Genomic DNA, 15,431 nt, shown 5'->3' with positions numbered 1-15,431 from the left:
AGGTCTCTATACACTGGGAGGGGTAGTGAAATAAACAAGGGCCTGAAAAGCACAGACACCCAGCTGCAGCTTACTTGAGGGCCGTTCTGTAGTGGTAGATGGCTTCCCTGTTCCGACCCTGGTCCTTCAGGAAATTGGCATAGTTGTAGTGAACCTTGGCATTGTGGGGCAGAGTTTGAACTCCAGACCTAAAAGTTAATAAATTAAAAAAAAAATGAGTAACAAAGAGTACTGCTTAGGAATGTTGCCAGTTTCTTTCATGTTTTAATCACAGATTTATGAACCTGTATTTGAAATGTTCATCGCATCCATCAAAGCCTCTTCCAAAACTTGTGGACCTTATGAGTTACTAAACATGCTTCTGTGAAAACAGTGAAGGTTGTGCACAATTACGCACAAGCAAATACACTAACTGATGTGAAGCAGAGGAGCAGGAAGTAGTTAAGAGATGATTCTTCGGGGGGGACAACCATGTATGCTCAGGTTAACTCAGCTTTTCCCTTTTTCCTTACTTCCTTCACTTATAGCCGTCCTCTTTTTTAAAAACATTGAGATTGTCTATAAAAATAAATCATTACAAGAAGGATGACTGTAGACTAGCCTCCCTACTAAGGTTTGTTAGAAATAAACATTTCTCAAGTACTAAGCCAGGGATAATTTCATTTAGAGGCAGGTGAATTATTAATGAATATTCTACAAGTTGGAGCTAAGGAAAGGAGGTTTGGCTCAGAAAAGTTAAAAATTTCTTAAGTCATGAGTGTATTAGTCTGCTCAGACTGGCAAAACAAAATACTGGGGGAGCCCCAGAGGGTAACACTGAAGTTTTGAAGGTGATACAAGTTGCTTGTAAATGCACCACAAATTCACCTTGCACAAGATCAGCCTGGTAGTAAGTACCAAGAATGGGATTCTGACCCAAGGAATGTGCTTCTAGAGTCTCTGTTCCCTCACCTGCAAGGAGGTGGTGGCAGGGAAGTGACAAAGGTAGATGGGTTTGGGAGCTATCTGGGAAGAAAACTCCAGAACTTATGTGGGTTAAATGTGGGAGGGGAACAGGCTAAGGGTGAGAGGAAGGAGACAGGATGACAACCCAGTTTCTGGGCAACTGTACTTCAAACGTGGTACCTCTTCTAGGTAAGAACACTAGGGAAATTCCATACAAAGTGTTAAAGCTGTTAGGGAAATATGTCAGGGTATTGTGACCTTTGTTGAACTTTTGTTGAAATAGCCCCTATTTAATTTTATAAGCCAATAAAAATTGTTTTTAATTTTAAAATAAAGAAAAATGTGCAAAGGCAAACAAATAAATGAAAGAAAAAAAAATTAACAGCCCGATAGGACCAGCAAAGACTGTCCCACTTAAAATCCACTGGCTGGCTCCTTGAGGAACTCTCCAGAGGACAGAATGTACAGGGAGTGTGTGAAGCTAGAGACCAACCCAAGGGCAACATCCTGTGAAAGCAGCAGACTCTACCTTATGTGGAGCTGCTGCTACTGCTGCTGCTGCTAAGTCACTTCAGTCGTGTCCGACTCTGTGTGACCCCAGAGACGGCAGTCCACCAGGCTCCCCTGTCCCTGGGATTCTCCAGGCAAGAACACTGGAATGGGTTGCCAGGAGCTGCTGAGGTGAGGTCAAATGCATGGCCCTAGCTACCTCTTCCTGGCCCTGCACATCCCCGTGACTTATTTTGTTATTCTTTCCCTTCCCAGCAAAAGGCAGGAAGTTTACTCTCTAGAGGGCTTCCCAGGTGGCATTAGTGGTAAAGAACGTGCTTGCCAATGCAGGAGATGTAAGATACTTGGGTTCGATCCCTGAGTCGGGAAGACGCCTGGAGAAGGGCATGGCAACCCCCTCCAGTATTCTTGCCTGGAGAATCCCATGAACAGAGGACTCTGGTGGGCTACAGTCCATGGGGTTGCAAAGAGTTGGACACTGAAGCTACTTAGCACGCATTCATTACTCCCTAGAGAACTGAATCAGAGAGACCCTGCGTTCAGAAAAACAGGCACAGCTGAGGGCCAGTAGAGATGTACCTCCAAAGGAGGCTAAGTGACAGTGTGCCTTCTGAACAGTGGGTCCTCCTAACCCTGAGGCATCCATGCACAGCTCTGCACACTGGCAGCCAGGATTGGGCTCTCAGGGAGGAGACTGGAGGAATCCTCTCACTGGAAAATGACTAACCCAAAACAAAAGATTTCCAAATGCTACCATTTGGGTGCTCCAGTGAAACCATCAGTCTCTTTGATCACCCACACAGTACAGCTCACCAGCTAACAAACAAAGCTAAAATTTTAATATAACATTTCAAATGGACATTACCCAAAGTATATTTAGTCACAGGGCAGGACCAAGGACAGAGTGATAGTGATGGCTTTTTAACAATTTAATTTTTATATAGGAAAATGTCTGATTTTTCTCTCCAAAACTACACATTGCATAGTACAGGGAGATTTTAAAGATAACTTTGATTTCAGCATAGATATAACTGTAATATGTATTGGAATTGATCCTTCCTTCTGTGCAATTAGCATAGTCGCTCTATTATGTTTCACCCAAGTTCAGTCTGTGAAAACACGTCCTTGTGAAGATGAGGGCATTGTTCAGGGATGGCAGTAGGAAGTAGTAACACTCGTAGCAGGCAAGTGGGTGTGGGCGGAGTAACTGAAATCCTGCGACTATACTGCTTTTCCCATTGTTATTTCCCATTGTTGTTTTTGACCTTTACATTCTCTAACGTAATCTTTTCCTGCTATGATTTTCCAGTCTCTCATTTTACAATGAACAGTTTATGAAACAAGAAAGATAAACTAGCCTAAGGCAAAACTTTCCATGTCACTCTGAGTGGCCAGGTTGCTCCTCCTTCCCAGGCCAGCCTCCTCAGCGTGTGACCTGGACGCTGTGATTCAGTCATCCCAACTGTCTTAACAGAATGTGAGGCCTTACACACACTTACTCCACAAGGAAATGTAGGATTCATAGTTATGGCGCTGGACCTCAAACCCTATTAATGACTGCTGCTGCTGCTATTGTTTAGTTGCTAAGTCGTGTCTGACTCTTTGCGATCCCATGGACTGTAGCCTGCCATGCTTCTCTCTCCATAGGATTTCCCAGGCAAGAATACTGGAGCAGATTGCCATTTCCCTCTCCAGGGGATCTTCCCAACCCAGGGATCGAACCCGCATCTCCTGCGTCTCTTGCATTGGCAGGCAAATTCTCTACCACTGAGTCATCGGGGAAGCCCTATTAATAACTACAACAAGGATTATGAATAAAGGTCTCCCTCTGAATGCAGGGTCTGTATTCATGCACTTTGCATTTTTCCTTCACACCTCTCATTTGCAGAAGACTTGAAAAATACCAGAGATATCAAGCCACTTCTCTCAGGTATCTCTCCAAGTTTGAGAACGTTTGTTTTGTTGATATTACTGAAACAATAGGTCAGAAAAACCATCTCCAAATTCCTGATTAGACAACAAACATTTTTTAAAAACAAGTAGTGTTCAGCCAGAGGTTAACAGGAAAGGAAAGTAAGAATTTGTGGTTCTCCTCGTCTGTGACCCTATTTAACCTGAGGTTTCCAACACCACACTCAGGATGGCCAGTGCTTACGCAGGCTCATTTTAAATCCAGGGCTAAGCTAAGCATCCACTTCCAAGGGCATCTCCTTTCCTCCCTTCAACAACCTATCAGGTGGGTAGTATACTGTACCTCCCACATTGTAGTTGAGGAAACTAAAGCTCAGAGAGATGAAGACCATTTTCTAAGGTTACAGACTGAGTAAATAGTTGAGCAGAGATTTCAACCAAGGCCAATATAAGGTCAGAATCATTCCTGAAGTTGGTCAATACTGGATAAACCTAAAAGGTACCACAAGATACTAGGTACATTAGAATGTCACTGTGACTATTTTTATATCATTGATAAACAAACTACGCCATGATGGGCCACAGACACATCCATGGGTTTACCCTTTCACAAAGATGTCTTTGGACTCTTTCCCGGGGTAACAGCAGAGTAGCTGCAAAGGGCCCACAAAGCCTCAAATATTTATAGTCTGGCCTTTACAAAGGAATTTGCCAATCTCTGGTTTCTGTTCTCTGCCCTGGGAGGTCTGCTTATCTTTCTGGCTCAGCAATTCCAGAGGAAGAAAAAGAAATGTGTTTTCTACAGAAAGGAAGGAAGATCTAGGCCATAAATTCTTAAGGGTGGTCCATGGATCATTTAAACAGTCCATGAATGGGATTCAGAGAGAACCCAAACTGGATGCAAAAGACAATATGCTATCTTTGTCATTCTAGGTATTTTAAAGATTTGGGGGGTGGGAAGAAAATATTTAATCAAATTACATTATTTTGGTACAATTTCCTGCAAACACACTTAAGAGTCTGGGGTATCACTCAGTTCAGCTGGACGTATGCAGTTTCTATCTCCTCAGATTAGATAGCAGAGTAATTTCCTGTTCTAAGAGATTAAAGAAAATGTACCTTGCAACTATGATCACAAATCTCTCTCACTCTGTCTCCATCTGTCTCTCTGTCTGTCTGTCTGTCTCTGTTTACATTGGGCTTAGATTAAGTTAGACAACATAAAGCAAAATATAGGTGTGGTGAAGTATATACATTCTTTGGCTTTTACATTAGCTGCTGCTAAGCTGCTAAGTCACTTCAGTCGTGTCCGACTCTGTGTGACCCCATAGACGGAAGCCCACCAGGCTCCCCCGTCCCTGGGATCCTCCAGGCAAGAACACTGGAGTGGGTTGCCATTTCCTTCTCCAATGTGTGAAAGTGAAAAGTGAAAGTGAAGTCGCTCAGTCGTGTCCGACCCTTAGTGACCCCACGGACTGCAGCCTACCAGGCTCCTCCATCCATGGGATTTTCTAGGCAAGAGTACTGGAGTGGCTTGCCACTGCCTTCTCTGAGATTTGGGTTCAAATCCTGGTTCCTCCTTTTCACAGCTAGTCTGACTTGGACAAAGTGCTCTCTCTCTGAGCCCTTGGTGAGACACAAGGACTGGATTCCTATGCTTTTGTGTGAGAGGTTTTCAAGAACAGACGTACAAAGATGTGAGGCGACTTTGCATTGGTTATCTCCTAAAAATACATCATTTAATACCATCTTTTTTGTGGGAGGAGGCCTTAGCTGGAAACACTGGAACTTGACTGAAATTTGGATTTTCTCTAACACAAAGGTCTGTCCTAAGATATTCTGTAAGATTGCTCATAGTATTGCCAAGCAAAACCACTCCATATAATTACAGAGCTCTCAAGACCATATGACCTAGGATGGTCAATGAGTTTATAGTTTGGAACAGAGGAGAAAACAGAATCAGGACTTCAGCTTATCTAGAACTTTTTCTTACTCAGTGGGCCAGCTCTTGGTTTTGACCATTACAGCTACTTTGGGTTTTCCTCATCCTACCATAGCGAGCTCAGGCCCACAAGAGAACAGTCCTTGAAGGCTCGGGTCGATTACAGTCACCTGCCTACACTTATACAGTGTCCTGCCCTTCCTCTTGTCTACCACCTGCTTTGTTGTTGTTTAGCTGCTAAGTTGTGTCCAACTGTTTGCGACCCCATGGACTGTAGCCCGCCAGGCTCCTCTGTCCATGGGATTGCCCAGGCAGGAATACTGGAGTGCATTTCCTTCTCCAGGGAATCTTCCTGACCCAGGGATTGAACCCATATCTCCTGCATTGGCAGGTGGATTCTTACCACTGAGCCACCAGGGGAGATCCTACAACCTGCTACATTATATTAAAATGTGTTCATGCGTCTGACTCCCATCCAATCTTAAGGCTCCTCTAGTCTCTCCCCAATCCACTTCTCACTCATGTCCTAGAACACAATGCAGAGCAATAACCTTACATAGTGTTTATCATACTGCCCTGGGCATCTTTAATACACTCTTTTATTCTTATAAATACACCAAGAGATGCAGGTGTGTACTACGTCACTTCTGACTCTTTGTGATCCTATAGATTGTAGCCCACCAGGCTCCTCTGTCCATGGGTTTCTCCATGCAGGAATACCGGTATGGGTTGCCATGCCCTCCTCCAGGGGATCTTCTCTGGAGGGATCTTCTTAGACATCTTCCCTAGGGATCAAATCACCCACCTCTATTATGTCTCCTGCATTGGCAGATGGGTTCTTTACCACCAGTGTCACCTGGGAAGCCCCTACCAGAAGACAGACACTATGATTATTCTAAATTTAAAAAAAATTTTTTAATGAAATTTAGATGATTTACAATGTTGTGTTACTTTCAGGTGTACAGCAAAATGATTCAGGCCATTTCCTTCTCCAGAGGATCTTCTGACCCAGGGATCAAACCCATGTCTCCTGTGTCTCCTGCATTGCAGGCTGCAGATTCTTTACCTGCTAAGCCATTAGGGAAGCCATATATAAAGTTATGACCAACCTTGATAGTATATTAAAAAGCAGAGACATTACTTTGCCGACCAAGGTCCGTCTAGTCAAGGCAATGGTTTTTCCCGTGGTCATGTATGGATGTGAGAGTTGGACTGTGAAGAAAGCTGATCGCCGAAGAATCGATGCTTTTGAACTGTGGTGTTGGAGAAGACTCTTGAGAGTCCCTTATACTGCAAGGAGATCCAACCAGTCCATTCTAAAGGAGATCAATCCTGGATGTTCATTGGAAGGACTGATGCTAAAGCTGAAACTCCAATACTTTGGCCACCTCATGAGACGAGTTGACTCACTGGAAAAGACTCTGATGCTGGGAAAGGTTGGGGGCGGGAGGAGAAGGGGACGACGGAGAATGAGATGGCTGGATGGCATCACCGACTCTGTGGACATGAGTTTGAGTAAACTCCGGGAGTTGGTGATGGACAGGGAGGCCTGGCGTGCTGTGATTCATGGGGTCGCGGAGAGTCGGACACGACTGAGCGACTGAACTGAACTGAACTGAACTGATATATATATATACACACACACACACACATACATACATATATATATATAAAATTATGGTTTATCGCAAGACATTGAATAAATATGTTGAATGGTTCCCTGTACTATATAGTAGATCCTTGTTCGTTAGTTGTTTCACATAAAGAAGTGTATATATGTTAATCCCAAATTCCTAAATTTTAAAATAAATAAACCAAGGCATGAAGTGGTTGAGTAACTCACCCACGATCACATAGCTATTAAACAGTGGAACTTGGAGCAAAGCCAAAAAGCCTAATTCCGAACTCCACACCAACTACTAATCCTATCATGACTCAAAGATTCCTGGTAAATGTTCAACTAATTTGAACATTGCTCAGGAAAGATGAATATATACAAATATCTGGTCTTGAAGGAAAAAGAAAAATCTTAAAGTCTCAGATTCTTATAAGTTTACTCAGAATATAAATAAATTATAATAGGTAAAGTTTTCTAAAACCTATTGATAGCTTTGATTTGCATATTACACAAAACTCCATTTGATCACCAAAGGCCTCTCAGACACAAAGTTTCTTTATGTATACATGTGGAGTGTTTTAGTAGTTAACTGCTCACTTTCTACATGCTCCCATCTAAAAACCAGAAGCCTCTGCATGCAAGGTCAATGAGTGTTCTGCTCTTTTGTTTTCCCTTTTTAAAACTGCTGGCATCAGTTGTATAGGGATTGAACACTAACTTGTTATCCTCAAGATAAACCACTGTCTGCCAGAATCCATCCCGAGTTGCTCTGATTAAGCAGTAAACATCATTATAAAATGCAATCACTCTTAATACCTTTACTCAAGAAGGTTTAACATAGGGCAGAACCATTTAAACATTTCTCATAAAATCGCTGACTACTGAAAGTGAAAGAAAAAATGAATTAAGTCAACAGACCAGGAGGAAGTTATATTCCTGAACTTCCATGCCCTTGTGTTTACAGAATGACCTCAGCACTGGGCAGAAAGAGGGAACGAGTTCACTGTCATCTGTAAGCACTGCCCTGAAGTCAGGGGTATGACAAGAACAGAACAGGCTCTGCAGCCTAAAAATGAAAAACAATTCATACAAAAGGAAAAAAAAAAAAAAACCAAAAAAACAGAGCAACAGGTCCCTGCAGTACCCATGGAAATAATGATGGTGACAATGACAATAAATGACATGTAATAAATAAAGGCATGCATGCCAAATTACATGTTTTTCTATTGAAAAAGTTAAATTGCCAAGTAGCAAAATCAGATATATTGTTTTAAGTGGACTTCCTGTGGAGAATTCCCTTTTGCTGTGTTATCTCAGAGGAAGCCCAGGAGCTCTTCCTGCCCTAACTTCCCCCCTGTCCACCCCCATGGAAATCAGAGGAGAGTCTTTGACCAGTTCTGTCATCTGAGTGCCCTGATGGGGGACAAAAGGCAGGCACATGACCTAGGTTCAGGCTCAGTTAGAAGACTTTATCTTTCTGGGACTGTGATGTGAAGCGAGAAAACTGGGGTAAGTTTACCTCCATTCATTCCTTTGCAAGTTTTCACGTCCCCTCAGGACAGACTGTTCAGACAACCAGTCTGCTACACACCAGCTTCCTCGCTTGCTCCCCAATTCTGTGTACTCCCCATTGTTCTTCCTATGTTTTCTCATTTTAAAAAAGTAATCCCGACTCTTCATTCATTCATTTCCCTCCATTCATCCCTTTGCAAGTATTGAGGTCCCCTCAAGACAGACTATTCAGACAACCAGTGTGCTACACACTTTCAGTCGTTTGCCTCCAAAGAGTAAGTGTAGGGAACCAGGTGATCAGGGAACCAAATAAAACCACATTGACTGAATTGGCCAACTGGGCCACAGGTGAGGACAGAAGCTGGAGGCAGGCAAAAACTAGGAACTCCTAGAGACTGGGAAATACTCATGGGAGGTCGGGTGTGGCTGAGCCAGGAGCCCAGGTGAAGGTTGCCAGGGCTGTGGCATCAATGAGACAAATCAAGTCCAGAAACACAGCATGATGAGTGACCCAAAGGATGTTTATACTTTACGACCTTTAGGACATTGTTACATTGGTGGCTTAGATGGTAAAGAATCTGCCTGCATTGCAGGAGAACTGGGTTCAGTCCCTGGGTTGGGAAGATCCCCTGGAAAAGGGAATGGCTATCCACTCCAATATTCTTGCCTGGAGAATCTCTTGAACAGAGGAGCCTGGCAGGCTACAGTCAATGGCAACAGTCAATGGCTGTAAAGAGGCAGACACGACTGAGTGACTAACTCCTCACTATATTCTGAAACAGCTTCTACACCATATAAAAACCTACCAGGAGATGAGAAACCATTTCCTGTTCACAATTAATGTTCAAAATAAAGCAACTAGATCACAGATCATGACTTAATGTTCTGAAACATTTTAAAGAAAATATACTGCATTTCTCTTCCTCCTTGCTGTGCACTCACCTTTCCCATTCACTCGGCTGAACAATGGAATTAGACTTATTGTTTCATTTTGTTTATAGCTGATTTTACAGCCCATCTTATCATTAAGACTTTCCATCTCAATTCACAGACCTCCCAAAGCTTATTTCATCAATTCACTTAGAATGAGCTCCCATAAAACTTAACATACTATTTAAAAAAACTGAAGTTAAAACCCCAAATAAAAGGACATCTTCCATTTATAACTTCACTGAAAAACACTTCTGGAGTAGTAAATATCACCAGATCCATGTCACCTTATTTGTTTGGAAACAAATACATAAGCAAAGAAATAAATGGGAAGAGATTCACTTTTATCCCTCTAGTCATACCTGAATAGGGACTCTCTAGATAGCCAAATTTCATTCTGTTTCACGGTTTTCCAGGAGAAAAGCAGCAGTAGCAGCACTGTGGACACGCTAACGGTGGTGACTCCATAACGATTCGGCCACGCACACAGCTTGCTCAGTCCATGCACGAAAAGAATGCAGTAGCCCATGCTGGAAAAGAAAGTGGGGAAGCAGGTGAGTCTGAGAGTGTGATGGAGGCCTCTGAGCATTCCATCCCACGCAACTAACTTTCAAACAGAGCCTGTGCTATGATAGAAAAACAGACATAACCTCCCTGTCAGATACAACATTTCCACGTCAATACTCCAGTGGGCTCCATCAGCACATTTGCTGTTCTCTGCCCGAATGTGGAGAACCACAGGTTCATCTTGTAAGCTCCCGCTCCTAGATTTCATCAGCTCATGCATCCAGAAAAGTCCATCCCGTATGCTGTTGGGTCTTGACTGGATCCTCTAATCTAATCTCCCTTGTGCTCCTAACATTGTATAACCCTTTGGGTACCATGTTTTAAATGTGGGTCCTGAGAAACCCTCCTACAGGTCAAATCTAGAGCCTGGCAGCTTGGAGCTCATCATGGACAAGCTTCATTGATCTGGTTCTCATGCTGACTGTGGCCTGGCTTTCCCAAGAGACGAGAAGAATCCTGGAGTGGGACTCTGGCATATTGCTGCCACATCTCTGAAAGCTTTGGCCTGGTGAATGGAACATGATCCCTTCCATCATCTATGCACCCGCAGAGAGGCTTTCTGCCTACTGACTGGCCTCAGAAAAACACAAACATTTAGCTTGTACATTTCAGTCAATACTCATTTTTTTCCTAAGATGACAATATAAATTATTACAGAATATTTTAACAATGAAGGGAGCTTGTATAAAGAAATCCTATAAGAGTCAGACAGTAATACTATAAGAAGCCCTGAATCAATACAACTCCTTTACTTTGCTCAATTATTTATTTGTTCTCTTACTAGTATATGACTGGCAGTATGCTGGGCACTAAAAATACAATTATAGGTAAAACACAGAATATGTACCTCCCACTATTACAGGCATCAAGAATATATCAGTGGACAACACAATCATTCCTCTCCTCCTGGAACTCACATGGAAGGAAAAAATAGCCAACAGGCAAGTAAAACGCAGAGTAGAACACAGAATACAATATGTTAAGCAAAGAAGAATCAAGTAGGAAAGAGAGGGCAGGAGACCAGGCTGGGGGGGAAGATGAGCTGTTCATAGGGATGGTTAGGGAAGGCCTCACTGAAAAGGTGACATGTGGACCAGGTGCCGAAATGCAGGAGGTGCACTCTGAAGGCACCCATGTCCCCAAGACCAGCTGTCTTCTCCCCCTGCCTTCATAAGGCAGCACCACGGAAGACCAATATTTATTGAGCACATCTGATGTACCGAGCACATTCTTGGCAGGAACTCAGCTCATCCTCACATCCCTGGGGTTCACTGCTAGCGGCGCTGAATTCCTGATACCAAAGAAGAGAGACAAAGACATCTGCTGAATTTGGTCACGCAGCTCATGCACAAAACCCCAGGAATTCCGGATTCCAGAGTCCACACTCCATCTACTGTCCTGACACTGGAGTTCTGCCTTGACTGGTGAATGCCTGTGTTTTTCACACCTTATCACACAGCTTCACCTACTTCCTTCCCAAGCACTCCATTCACGAAATCTCAATGGTCGTTAACTGTTTCCTTGTAGGAAACAGAGCTGCCATCTGGCAGAGCAGTGGGGAAGGGAAACACCGGGATCCCAACAACTCCAGAGGAACGTGGCAGAAGACAAGGATGACTAAGATAACAGCAGCCAAATGAACTATTTTATACGTTTGCACACTTGTTGAGTGTTTCCTACGCATCAGGTGCTATGCTAAGAGCTTTATGTGGACCTGTCTACAATATCTGTAGGGCTTGGAACAAGGATAGTACTGGCTTTAAATGTATTCTCTAATTAAAAAACTTAATCTTCAGTATCTTCTACTTCATAAATGAGGAAACTAAAGTTTTTGTTGTTTTGTTCAGTTGCTAAGTTGTGTCTGACTCTTCGAAACTCCATGGACACCATGCTTCCCTGTCCTTCACTATCTCCCAGAGTTTGCTCAAACTTATGTCCAATGAGTTGATGATGCCATCCAACCATCTTGTCCTCTGTTGTCCCCTTCTCCTCCTGCCCTCGATCTTTCCTAGCATCGGGGTCTTTCCCAATGAGTCGGCTCTTCACATCAGATGGCCAAAGCATTGGAGCTTCAGCTTCAACATCAGTCCTTCTAATGAAAATTTAGGGTTGATTTCTTTTAGGATTGACCAGTTTGATCTCCATGCTGTCCAAGGGACTCTCAAGAGTCTTAGAGAATTTAAATAACTTGCCCACAACTCCAAAAGCTGGGAATAAAGTCAGATCAGAAGTTGCATGGTCCTAACATTCTGCTGTAATTCAGGAGTTGGCACACTTTTTCTGTAAGGGCCAGAGAGTAAATATTTCAGGCCATATGGCCTCTGTCCTTCCTACTCAACTCTATCTTTGTAGCAGGAAAGCAGCCATTGACACTTATGTAAACGAATGAGCATGGCTGCGTTCCAACAAAATGTATTTATAAAAACAGGCGGTGGGCCAGATTCCACTCAGGCCTGTCGCTGAGCCCCGCTATGGCCAACATGAAGGGGAACAGAGCTCCTTCCACTCAGCACAGGCCTTGGGATCAAGTAACACAGTCATTTTCTTTTCAGAAGTCCTCGTGTTGACATATGGTTTAAAGAAATGTAAAGCCATATAAAATAATCTCCATTTAGGTTTGCAAATTTCTTAGAGGATATCACATTCTTAAGAACTTGAACACAATATCAGAGATTAAGATGCTTCTCTATTATGACATTTCATCTTTCAACATCTGCTTTACTGCAGCTCTCATCTGCAGGGGCTACGACTGCTCTCTTCATTGCTGGGGCAGCACAAGCCCTCATTTTGAAACTGGAAAAATCAAGCAAATGAGAAACTACATACATTTCTGGCCTCCAGGAAAATGAAACCAGACTCCAGTTTGGTCCGCCTAACCTGTTGAAGGAAAATGTGCACTCTGACTAGAGATGGCCACAGAGAGCCCAGAGGAGTCAATGCAAACCACTGACAGCTGACAACATCATAACCTGGAGAACCAAGAACCCAACTGGCTGTGGAATGACTTAGCTCAGTACAGAGAGGCATTTTCAAAGCAGGCTTGAGAAACACCATGGCTGTCCCAGAGAAGACAGCATAGAAATGCTCATTCACAGGCCACAGGTATCTCCAATTTTGAATGGATTTTATTGACAAGCCTCTCAGCATGCAGCACGTGTAGTAAGGAAAGAAATTTGCATCTCTCCCTTAAAAGATGCAAATCCAAAGAGAGCTGAATAGGAAATGTGAATCAACAATGTCTGTCCTTTCAAATTAGAATAAAAAAAATTGTTTACACCTGTTGTTTGAGAACTTTGTGAACAGTTAATCATCCTGTAAATAGTACAAATACACTATCAGGAACCTTAAGTGGAAGAAGTTCTTAAGTGATGAAAGAACAACATTTTCCCTTCCCATTTACGTCAACCTGGAGAGACGACAATTTTCTATGATTGGGCCAAGCATTTAATGAAATTTGCTTTAGCTTCACTTTTTGTTTAATTATATACGGCAAAGAGAATCTTTCTGCTGTTAAAGTAGAACTGAAATTCTACCTTTTAACTTAACAAGCTCAAATTACCCACTGAGTGTACCTATGAGTAGCATTAATGATACAGGACAGACACATTCTTCCTATTTTATTACTGTAAAAAATTCCCAACTTTAGACAGATGAAACACATCCCTGATTAACTTCACACTGATCTGTTGAATCCCCAGCTGGAAAATTATCTGACCTTAAGATCTTATTCCGGTCTCATGAATGCTGATCCCAAATGGTTAAACAATAAAGCCCTGGAACCTTAGACCCCAAACAAGTGTTTGATGCTCTAGCAAAGGAAGCACCAGGAGTCAATGGTGGCTCCTCAGATCAGATTGAACCCAGAAGCTAGAAGTTTTGTGAGCCCAGACTCATCAGTATCCCTATTTATTGCCATTTCATTTATTATCTCAAACGCTTAGATGGGGATATATCCCCAAAGATGGAATGTATCTGGATGTGAAAGTTTATTCATAGTCTAGAGAAAGGCATCTATTATGTATTTCCTTAGCTCCGCATCCCAGGGGTGCTGGGCTAGGTATTGAGAAGCTTCTTAATGTTTATTCTGTCACCTCCACTGGCTTTGTCCATAGTAATGTCTCCTGAGGCCCACTTGACTTCACACTCCAGATGTCTGGCTCTAGGCGAGTGACCACACCATTGTGGTTATCTGGGTCATTAAGACCTTTCTTATATAATTCTGTGTACCCTTGCCACCTCTTCTTAATCTCTTCTGCTTCTCTTAGGTCCTTACTGTTTCTGTCCTTTATCGTGCCCATCCTTGTATGAAATGTTCCCTTGATACCTTCAATTTTCTTGACAAACACATCCACAACTGAGTGTTGTTTCTGCTTTGGCCCAGCTGCTTCATTCTTTCGAGAGCTATTAGTAATTCCCCTCCGCTTTTCCCCAGTAGCATATTGGACACCTTCTGACCTGGGGGCAGGGGCTCATCTTCAGTGTCATATCCTTTTGCCTTTTCATTCTGTTCATTGGGTTCTCGCGGCACAACTATTGGAGTGGATTGCCATTTCCTTCTCCAGTGGACCATGTTTTGTCAGAACTCTGCACTGTGACCCATTCATCTTGGGTGGGCTTGCATAGCATGGCTCCTAGCTTTGCTGAGTTATGCATGCCCCTTTGCCATGACAAGGCTTTGATCCATGAAGCGAAGTTGTTTGTACTATGATCACCGTGAAAGGCTGTTGCACAGAGTAAATGAAATAACACATGGATGCATTCTCTGAACTACATACAGGTATCAGTACTCAAGGACAATGTCTATGTGTTCATGTGTGTATTTAGTACTCTACTACATCAATAAAATGTGGTAGATCCATAAATACTCCTCAAGAAACATAATTTATCAAAGTCTAGACTGACCCAAACTGTCTAATTTACAGACCAGTTATAAGTCTTTTAAGAGCATTCAACAAGAACACCTTTAAAACTTCAAAATACTTTATACAACATTGTTTGCTTCTGAAAGGTATGATTCACGTATCATTTTTATAGAACAAAATACTGCAGAAAATAAGGTACACTGGTCCTATGTGAAATACATGTGGCCATGTATTTACAACAATGAGCATCCATAGACTTCGAACACAAAAAAGCACTAAGCAAATCTTCCCTTAAACCCATGTCAAACCCTTCTCTATTGTGTCTATCTTTGCGAAAGTGAAGGAAAAGAAAAGTATAAACGCTTTGGTGAATTAATGAATAATGAGAAAGCTTTTGTATTCAACTCTGATAAGACATAAGTATTAACTGGAAGTTCAGAATGGTTTTTCAGAATAGAGTATTGTTTTATTCCTTTTTCAGGCTAAGTACTGGGCAGATAATAGGAGCTGCTTCATAAGTGTGACTGAACACTGTGGTTGAAGGCATCAGAAACTGAAATTGTGTACAAGCCCCTGTGTCCTTGTCTTTTAAGGTAAAATGTTGACTCAGAGTTAATGACTGGGGAATAGGAAG

At 42.5% G+C, this 15,431-nt stretch overlaps 1 protein-coding gene across 3 annotated transcripts in view; it reads right to left on the bottom strand.

Moving 5' to 3' along the window:
- The window catches only part of LOC129536597 (protein O-mannosyl-transferase TMTC1), a 314,118-nt gene that overhangs the window by 95,740 nt on the left and 202,947 nt on the right, over window positions 1-15,431 (bottom strand). For 2 of the 3 annotated variants that reach the window (XM_055395612.2, XM_088837252.1), the window contains 2 exons: window positions 9,731-9,898; window positions 75-188 (listed from right to left, as the gene is read on the bottom strand). In XM_055395612.2, the coding sequence (XP_055251587.2) occupies window positions 75-188; window positions 9,731-9,898 (282 nt within the window). The remainder of the gene's footprint in view (window positions 1-74; window positions 189-9,730; window positions 9,899-15,431) is intronic. The other variant, XM_088837251.1, reaches the window with a different exon arrangement.

The sequence above is a fragment of the Moschus berezovskii genome, chromosome 6 (genome assembly GCF_049115385.1).
Source record: "Moschus berezovskii isolate FMDL1 chromosome 6, NW_MosBer_1.0, whole genome shotgun sequence".
Lineage (NCBI taxonomy): Eukaryota > Metazoa > Chordata > Mammalia > Artiodactyla > Moschidae > Moschus > Moschus berezovskii.
This window is presented reverse-complemented; position numbering and strand designations above follow the sequence as displayed.